The sequence below is a fragment of the Erythrolamprus reginae genome, chromosome 1 (genome assembly GCF_031021105.1).
Source record: "Erythrolamprus reginae isolate rEryReg1 chromosome 1, rEryReg1.hap1, whole genome shotgun sequence".
Classification (NCBI taxonomy): Eukaryota; Metazoa; Chordata; class Lepidosauria; order Squamata; family Dipsadidae; genus Erythrolamprus; species Erythrolamprus reginae.
This window is the reverse complement of record NC_091950.1, coordinates 277,854,898-277,865,295: the sequence shown is the minus strand read 5'-3', so window position 1 is coordinate 277,865,295 and position 10,398 is coordinate 277,854,898. Positions and strand designations below refer to the sequence as shown.

The following is a 10,398-nucleotide window of genomic DNA, read 5'->3' as shown; positions in this document are numbered from 1 at the left end:
AAAGACCTGGGGCTCTTTAATATTTAAAACAGCCTGCATTTAGAATTGCACACTAGAATTGCACAAATGCTAGCATGTTTGTTCCTAAAATTGCAAGATTTTGTACAATTAAAAGCACATATGTATGCATGGACGAGTGGTAGTTATAGGAAATGAGTTTACAGTTCTGGAAATGCTGATACAGTGGCCTGGCCATCAGATTTACCAAGATAGGATTTGTCTTTGAGAAGAAACACCTTTCTTTACCAATTTGCAGATGGAATTACTTTGAGTGCCAGTCAATAAAGACTTGAAGCCAAGGGATTTTTTAAAAGAAACTCCAGAACATTAGTCTAGTGCTACTATGCTTACTTCACTCACATTCTTCAGCTTATGTCCTAATGTACTGTACTTTCTATAGACTCATTTCACAGCACCACACCTGATAAAATATGATGGAAACACCAATCTCTTTCATGTACAATTGCTGTTATTGGATCAGCCCGGTGTAGTCTCTTTTCCAATATAGCTAATTTTCAATATAGCCTAATTTAGTATCCACAAAATTAGGCAGACTTTGTGCAATCCACCACCACATTTTATTAAATATTATCTTGTCTGTTTCATTTCATTTTATATATTTTTAATGCTAGACAATAATAAAATTACTGATATAGAAACATGATCTACAGCATGACTAAGACTTACGTTCCTTTCAGAACTTATAAATGCCTAGAATATACTGGGTGGACTACATAAATGTACTGAATTCCCTAAACTTTGAGACATTTTCTGCTGATGGTTTTGTGAATAACCCTTAGTTTTACAAGAAAGAAGACTGGTTTAAGAAATACTAAGAAAGGAACAGGTGGACAAATAATTTAGCTCAGACTGAAAAAGCAGAAATAAAGTTAGAAATCCATAACAATTGCTGAAAGGAGCCTGAAGTGATTGCATATGACTTGAAAATATAATTGAAGTCAATGGAATATTAATTAAGTTCGATCATTCAAGCTACATAAATCAAATACAAAAAACCCAATTACAATCCTGGGGTGATTGAGCCAAGTAATTCGAACACTTATAAAAAATTAATATTAACCATGGGAGATGGTTCAGATTGCAACTACTGGAGTTCTTTATATCACTTCCCTATTCATTGAATCCGAAAATAAATTTGAAAGATGGCATTTTATATAAAGTATTTTCAATTTGGACACCATAGAGACAGTCTATATGTAGAAACCCATTTTAAATTTGATTTTTAAAAAACATGTCTTTAAATAAATCTTTAATTTTTTTTAAAAAAACCTATACAAATATTTTAAAATATTTTAATGGTAGATGCAAATATATTATCCTATCTAAGTTACCTTTCTGTGTTTTTTTAAACATATATATATATATATTAAAGCAAGGAGGACAGGACATCAATCACAGCAACCCAAGTTGCATCAATCATAGGGACCCAAGTACATAAGAGTAATACAGCTGGACTTCAACTAACAACCATAAGCAACAATTCAAAGTTAAAATACCACTGAAAAATGTCTTAGAATCAGTCCTTGTACTTACAATCATCACAGCATCTCCATGGTCATGTGATCAATATTTGGGCGTTTGGCAATTGACATGTATTTACAATGCTTGCAGCATCCCGGGGTTATGTAATTACCATTTGTGACCTTGCTAGCTAGCTCCTGATTAGCAAAGTCAATTGAGGGAGCTGGATTTGCTTAACCACCACATGATTCATTTGACTGCAACTTAACCACCATGACAAAAAAGGTCATGAAATCAGATGCAACTCAATTTAACAACCGCTTTGTTTAGCAATGGAAATTATGATCTCAAGTGTGTTGTAAGTTGAGGATTACCTATATTTATACAATGTCATTGTACACATACTATGATTTGGGATTAATCCACTTTGCTATGGATCCTTTTAGTCATGATCCACCAGGCACATCGCATAAGTTACATTACAAGCTTATCATTTCTCCAAACCAGCTGGCATTTCTGAAACTGACGTGTATCTAGAATTAATAAAAACCAATAATAACACATATTCAAGCTATTTCAGTCTGAAAAAATGTTGGACAATTTATCATTGCCTTGGTTAGGCAAATACTTAATTCAAATTTAAGATTTAGTTAACCACAGGCAAAATGAGAAGTTTTGAACTACCTCACTTAAATAGAAAGTTAAGTGTAAAGAGTATTCATGTTCATGTGCGTAAGCAGCATGCTATATTGTTTCAATTAGATTTGTTTTTCTGTCGCAAGTCATAAAACAGTAATAGCTACAGGCATAATATTAAAACATTAACAGATTGTTAATTTATCTTTTGAAACATGTCAAGTAAAATTTTCAATTACAGCTGCACTCACTATTAACTTATCAATTTAAAATTAACAATATAATGGAAAAAACTGAATATGAGTTAATCATTGATTCGTTTTCTTTCTCTTCTACTGTAAGTGCATTATTTTATTTTCAAGAATGCAAGCAGAAAGAAAACATTCAAGAATTAATTAACATACACTAAGATCTTTCCACTGCTTCTAAATTACATTTCCATTCTTATACATTAAGTAGACCAAAGCCTGATTTAGTCTTTTTTAATATGTTTTCAAAATCAGAATTATTGGTGTTACCTCTTGAGAAGCAAGCAGTAAAAATATTGCAATCTTAGAATTATTTCCATATTGCACAAAAAATGAGGTATTTCTGTGAATCTGGGTTTTTTAGTAAATATTATCACTCATAAAGTTGTATCTGAATTCAAAAACTAGCTCCTTAAAACTCATAGGGATTCTCTTCTGAGAAATAACCACAGATTGGGCTATTAGTGAAATGGCCAAGTAGCAGTAATTATTTCTAAGTCTTGCTCAATAAAATTCAGTAACACACGATGGCACATCCACAGAATTAAACTACTCTTAAACACTATTCAAATTAGAAAATGCAAGATTTGAAACCAATAGCCCATGTGGACAATTTGCAGTGAAAAACTGTCAAATTAGGTGTCAAAAACTATCCAATATTCCATCTGTTATCAAGCTCAATGTGAGGTTATATATTATCCTCAGAATGTGGAAAAAGCAAAATTTTGCTTTCTCTTAATTTTTTTTAGTTTATTAACACAAGATGCAATAACACAATGTTAGAAAATAAACATGCATTAGGTATACTACAAAACTGTATTCTCTGAAAAACTGTTTGTTACAATTGCATAATGACAAGATTTTTTCCTCTTTAAAAGCATTCTGCCTGAAAAAAGGTGAAAAGGGATGAATGTTGAACTCACTACTCACCCAGTAAGACTTTTAGCATTCTTGGATATTTAAAAAAAACAAACTATCACAAAAATTTAGCACTTTTTTTCCATTTCAAGATGCAACTGATTTCTATTTACAATAATTTGTCAATAAATTTTAATATACAAACATTTACATTCATAAAAGTGTTGCAGAAATTTATGTTTACTTTTTAAAAACTGTACATACGAGGAAGTCCCATGTAAAAGGTTCACTGAAGAACTGAACCAATATAAAGAGCAATTTTATTAAATTTTGCAAAACTCCACTTGAAGGCAGCTCACATTTGAACATTCAAAAATCCTTAATTGCTTGCTTATGAAAACTAACGTTCCAGTAATAAAGGTGAAAATGTAAACTAATGTCCTATTGAGATTAGTAGAAAATTGTAGTTTCCACAGGCAGAGTATGTTCAATAATGCTTCGGTAGAAAGTAGTTCCACTTGAATGTAGTGATGTAACAAACAGGTGACTCGAGTGGTTTTGAACAAACCTATATACTTATTATAGTTATTTTAGCAGCCAGCAGTTTGTTTTCCAGTTTAGCTTTTTAGAGTTCTAAACAAATCTGTCAAATTAATACCTACTTAGACATTGAAATTCAGAGTTTTTGGCATCTAAAGACACATTAAAAATGTAGTCATATAACATTTGCAGTCTAAAACCATCAATTGCACATAACTGTGCTTAAATCTGTTCTAAAATAATTAGGTACCCAAAATAAGAATAGAAAAAAAAACATTTAAAAATATTGCACAGCCACATACCTAGAAAGTAAAGTTGATGTTAAAAAAGCTCTTCACATGGATGATATAAATTATCTTCCATATAAAAAAGTATAAATATCTCTTAAAATACCGCAGTAACTACAGTTTAATATCACACATTATTTATCTGTTAATGAGGTAATAACCAAGTCTGTTACAATGTTTTTATTCCTACTGGAAATATTTTAGGGCAGCAACCAGAAAAAACTTTTCCAAAAATATGTCTGAATCCAAAACAGCAATGTGTGCAGCTCTTCCTATCAGAGAATCAGCTGTGTTTGGCAGTGCACAATGTACATTGTATCGAATTAAATTGCAGTCCTTGCTTTGAAGAACAGGCAGAAGCATATTCTGGATCATTTCAGCATATATTGGTCCTGTAAAAGAAGAACCCGCATTACTTATTTAAGTAAGCATTGTATGTACTGTATTTCCTTTCTTTCAGGCAATTAAAATAGCAAATATGATGTTTAGATGTTATCAGTTGAAACCCATTTGTAATACTCCAAGCAAAAAAGTTTCAGCCTATAATTAGCCAACAACTATATGAACTACTTCCTCTTATTTAAAAGCCCTGTTTGTATTGGCAGGGAAATTAAGAGTGTCCCTAAAAAGGAAATCCCATAAAGTGCCATGCTAGAAAACTCAAAAAATCAGCTGCCAAATACTTGCTGCATTTCAGGCATTTCAGTCAAAGGACAGCAAGCAGGGCTATAGGAGTTATAGGAGCAAGCACCTAAGAAGGCTTATATAGAAGGCAGATTTACATCTGTACTACTAATGCTTTTAAAATAGCTATTATTTTAAAGATAAAATAACTTCCAGTGTAAAGAAATATGGCTAATCCAAATAAGGGTGAACATTGATACAGTAGCTATTTTACAATTTTGGGTTCATTAATAGTAAATTTACAAAACATTGCAAAAATTATTTTAAAATTTACTGTTTTTGATGGACCAAGATGATAAATTGCTTGTTTGTTAGTTTTTAGTCCAGACTATGTCAATGCAAACAAATATGAAAGCATTAAGAAAACAATGACAAGTCCTCCTAAAAATATTTTGTTGACCAAACCAAGTTGTTTCTTTTTTAAAAAATCAGATAGATTTTTAAAAAGTTTTATGAGGGGCCCCATAACATTTTTTGTCATTAAACGAACTCCGAAAGCAATGCTGTATAAATGATTATTGTATTTGCATTTTTAAATTTATGTTTAGCTAGCCATAATTGCTATTGCAATTATGCAATTATATGTCACCATGTATATGTTGGTTATGACCTATAAAGCCCTTCATGGCATCGGACCAGAATATCTCTGGGACCGCCTTCTGCCGCACAAATCCCAGCGACCGATTAGGTCCCACAGAGTTGGCCTTCTCCAAGTCCCGTTGACTAAACAATATCATTTGGCGGGTCCCAGGGGAAGAGCCTTCTCTGTGGTGGCCCCAACCCTCTGGAACCAGCTCCCCCCTGAGATTAGAACTGCCCCCACCCTCCTTGCCTTTCATAAACTCCTTAAAACCCACCTCTGCCATCAGGCATGGGGGAATTGAGACATCTTCCCCGGACCTATACAATTCATGTATGGTATGGTATGTTTGTGTGTATGTCTGCTTTAATAATGGTTTTTTTAAAATGTTTTTAAATGATTAGATTTGTCTTGAATTGTTTTATTGTTGTTGTGAGCCGCCCCAATCTAAGGAGAGGGGCGGCATACAAATCTAATAAATATAAATAAGTAAGTAAGTAAGTAAGTAAGTAAATAAACAAACACACACACACACACACTAAAATCTACACATGCCAACAGGGTGCCATCTGTCGTGTAGTTTTATAGAAACTTTCATCTTATATAATCCAGATACTGTCTGTGTGTAATTTCGACCTCATGTTTTATTAAAATTGATCTCTCCCTCATAAGAAAAAAGGTAAGGCTTGCTGCCCTAGAATAATATTATTCAAGTTTAAGTACATATTCTACTGAATATTTTCTAAATGATGTTCACAAATATTTATGTTTTAGCGAATACCTGTCTGTTTATCCTTCAAAGCTGTTTTGCACATTTCAATGCGGGCAGAATGATAAGGGACGTAACGATCTTGCAGGGACCCTACTAATATGATATTTTTGAAATATTGTAGACCTGTGAAAAGACAGCAATTATGAATATTAATAATATACACAAGCATATCAACAGTTACAAGCTTGGAGAAATTCAGTTCCACCCAAACAAAACCTCTTGGATTAATAGATATTAGGGATGTAACAAATGCTAGGACCCTATTACTCCCTTTCTACAACTAAACTAAAGCACACATAGGAAAGGAGAATAAGGAAAATTATACTTTTCTGGCACTCATAAATGCCAAGGTTATGAACTTTAACTGAGAGAAAAGCTCTTTGAAGAATTCTGTATTCATATAGCTAAATAGAGATACAGAAGTATAACTAGATGCAAATATGGTCATGATATTAGTAAAAAAAAAAGACCATATGTGATAAAATAGATTTTATGACTATTTATAGAGAAATGGTAAAGCAAGTTTCTTAAATTTTCACTGATAGTTGTAATGTGATTCCTTTAGCTTTTAGGGGTACTGCTAAAGCAAGTGAGTCATTTATAGTTTCTGTAAAATCTGAGATTGCAGTCAACACTATAATCCTTGGCTGGTTAATCTTAAAAGCACTTCTTTTATTACCATCATACAAAACAGCAGCAAAGCTTAATCTTATGGTTTCATCCATGCTTTTTCATTTATTATTTTAACAGTGGAAATATTTGGCAAGAAATAATATTTTACTGTGCTTGTGAAACTGAGTTACATGGTTGTGATTTCCAAAATAAACTAGCAAGTCCTTGTATCAATACCATAATTATGCTTTTAAAATAGCATCACATAGTATATTATTAACATAAAACCTCTGACATTTTCACGAAAACTATTTAAATCTGAATGTCTGAGATCACTGGTATCACATTCACTTGCTACTCTGGTTTCTCCAAAATATACAAATGTATAAATGAAAACAAATTTCATTAAAAGTTAATGCTTTCAATGAAGTTGATATGGTTTACCTGCTTTTCTACTAAGTTTGTATAAGAAGGTTTGCCGGGGGTCTGAATGATCTCGACAGGTCAACTGTAGCAAAGATCCTGACTTCTTCCACTTCTGCATAAACCAGAGGCCTGTATTTTTGCATATATTACATGTGAATACACAGAGCACAATTATACAAATCTTTGAATAATTTTCTGATTAGTGTTCATTCTATACATCCTAAGAAGATTCTATTCTATTTGTTTATCTAATATGTAAGAATTAAAATTATAAGCACAGATATCAAATGAATATATGTCAATAGACAAAAAGCTTACTGAATGAATATATATGTATATATGTGTGTGCACACATACACACATGTAACATATATATTCCAAATACAATTGTAATGTTCTTTAGTGCATCAGCCTTGATTAAATGATATGCTCTACAGCTTTAAAAGCAAATCCTCTTTGACAAAACAGAATGGCAGTTATTCTGAACAGTTCCTAGAAAGTGTTGGTATTCAATGGTTCTGAGTATCTCAGGAAACAGTTCATCCCATATAAAATGCTCTGAAATTTGAGGAATGTATGAAGCTCTATTTCACATACTAATCAAAGTGACTTCTGGGAAAAGCAGTCTGATCCTGGTGACCCCTTTGCAATAACTAATTATTCTTTACTCCTTCTTCTTCTAAAAAAATAATGTTGTTCCACAGAGGTATTAGCATCTTTATGTTCTATCTATCTATCTATCTATCTATCTATCTATCTATCTATCTATCTATCTATCTATCTATCTATCTATCTATCTGATTTGTATGCCGCCCCTCTCCGTAGACTTATATATATACATGTTGATTTTATTGGCCTTTTCTCTTATATTATTTTAAAAACTGACAACATACAGTAAGCACAAAAATCCCACTTAACATACAAAGATGATACAGAAACATGAATATTGAAATAAAATGTTTTAGCCCCCTTAATTTAGTAATATTATATGTACTTAATTTTAGTCAATATTATTGTAGATTATTTAATATAGATAGGTAATCTCTATATTATATTCGATATTTGAACAATGATTCATGTTACTCCTAACCAATGATCTTAATAGTTGAGAATTACAACATTTGTGTTTTAACATATCTTGTTCCTTCTTCCTACATTATATACCATTCTGATTTAAATAGTGAGGCATCCTATAAATTTTAATGGATACTAAAAATACTTGATCAATCTCTAACAATTTGAAGAACACAATTATACTGTTTTAAAAAATTAAAATAAGCCACCCTTTTTAATAGTTCTGAGACTCTAAAGTGGGAATCAAATCTTGGGGTTTTTTTTTTTACCTGTATTAACAAGAGCACTGCTGTTGTAGAGCGTACCAAGATGTGGTCCAGACAAAGAGAGAAAGGTATGAAGTTTATTGAGGTAATACCTAAACCTAGGTCTTGTGAGTACTGAACGGATTATTAAATTACCCAGTGAATGTCCAATAAAACTGGAAAAAAAGAAAAAATAGAGTGTTATTTGGAAAAATATTTTTAATAGACTATCAACTGAAACCTTGAACTTTAACTGTTTGTTTTTCTTCCATTTTACTGTGTCCAATTCTTGGAGGCTACCTTGTCAAGTCCCTGCTGTCTTCTTGGCAAGGTTTTTCAGCAATAGTTTGCCATTGTCTCCTTTGTAGCACTGAGAGAAAATGGCTGGCCCAAAGTCACTCAGTTGGCTTTATGCCTAAAGTGGGACTACAACTCATAATCTCCTGGTTTCTAGCTTGATGCCTTAACCATTACACCAAACTAGCTCTTAACTTTGTTTTGCAGTACTGTGAATGTTATGCTTTCTAAACATGCCTACAACAAACATGCAATTTATGAAAGAATTTTCTTTTATGCTTTCTAAAATCACCATCGATGAGAAGGTATAAATAAAAATGCAGAGCATGTTTTCGCTATCACTGGCTTCCAAACTTTCCACAATACACTATTTATCTCTGTCATTGCTCTACTTCACTTCTGTAGTTTAAGTTGTAGGTGACACAGGCACTAAGGCACTAGAGCAATAAGTTGTAGGTGACACAGAAACTGCCTATCCTTGTTCGACACATTTAATTTTCAGGCATCCCAAGCTTCCTTTGATATTCATGAATGGGAATACCTTTATTAAAGGGTACAAAATGATTTTTAAGGAAAGAGTGTGTCCTGATTTCAACTGATCTTTATGTTTTTAGAAATTTTAGTCCCACTTTTTGAAATAAAAATTTTAATATTTAAGGAATAGAATTTAATTTAACAAGCAGGCACATTTTTGTAAGTAAGCCAAATCCTAGTTTATCTTTCAATCCAGGATAAAATTTTTAAAAGATGGTATATCTAAGGGGCCTAACATTTTGATTTCACTCCTGAAACACCTTTTCAGAGCCTCCCAATAGCCAAGCAAAGCCACCCAAGGAGTTGTATACAGGTTGCCCAAATCCACTGATAGAGGGACAAGGTCTCCAGTGCTTGGTGGGCCAGCAATTCAGTCTTCATAACTTTCTGAGGTAAAATATTGCCCTCTGCAAGCCATATTCCAAGTACAGTAGAATCTCCTGTCATGACCATAATTTGGTTCCATAACTTTGGTTGCAACCCAATTTGGTCGTGACCTGAACCTAACCAAAATTAATGTATCACTATTGTTTGTAAACAAACAGGAAATTGGGCGCTTACAAAAAACCCCAATTTGGTTGTGGTCAGAAGAGTTCATGACCAAAGGTTATTATATTTTGAAGTTGACCATTTTGGGTACCTCGGGAATAACTCAAAATGTTTTGGACACCTCTAAATTGCAATCCAGATGTATTTTTATAGATATAAGCCACTGGATAACTGCTACCCTGTTTCCCCGATAGTAAGACACCCCCGATTGTAAGACGTATCGGGGGTTTCAGGGGGGTCGGCTAATATAAGCCGTACCCCGAAAGTAAGACATATGTCTTACTTTCGGGGAAACACCGGGGTATTGCCGAGGGGGGAGCCCGATGACGTCGCTTCCAAGCTCCCCGCGCGCCCCTCGCCTTCGCCTCGCCGCGGCGCCACCGCCTCTTCCCCGTCTTGGCAAAGCGAAGGACGGCGCTGGTCTGAAGCGAGCCGAGCGGGCGGCGGCTTGCAGCGAAGGCACTCGTCCCAGCAACCGAGTCCTGCCGAGGCTTGGCTGCAAGCGGCCAGCGAGGCCGACCGGCTCCGAGGCGAACGGCCGGAGCTGCGCCCTCCTTCGCCCGCCTCCTTTGCG

At 33.8% G+C, this 10,398-nt stretch overlaps 1 protein-coding gene across 3 annotated transcripts in view; it reads right to left on the bottom strand.

The window, feature by feature from the left end:
• Positions 1–3,168: 3,168 nt before the first annotated feature.
• FAM135A (family with sequence similarity 135 member A) overlaps positions 3,169–10,398 on the bottom strand; it is a 56,458-nt gene continuing 49,228 nt past the window's right edge. For 2 of the 3 annotated variants that reach the window (XM_070733059.1, XM_070733058.1), the window contains exons 19-22: positions 8,469–8,620; positions 7,144–7,254; positions 6,097–6,210; positions 3,169–4,443 (exon numbers count right to left, since the gene is read on the bottom strand). In XM_070733059.1, the coding sequence (XP_070589160.1) occupies positions 4,238–4,443; positions 6,097–6,210; positions 7,144–7,254; positions 8,469–8,620 (583 nt within the window). In that variant the 3' untranslated portion in view covers positions 3,169–4,237. The remainder of the gene's footprint in view (positions 4,444–6,096; positions 6,211–7,143; positions 7,255–8,468; positions 8,621–10,398) is intronic. The other variant, XR_011557387.1, reaches the window with a different exon arrangement.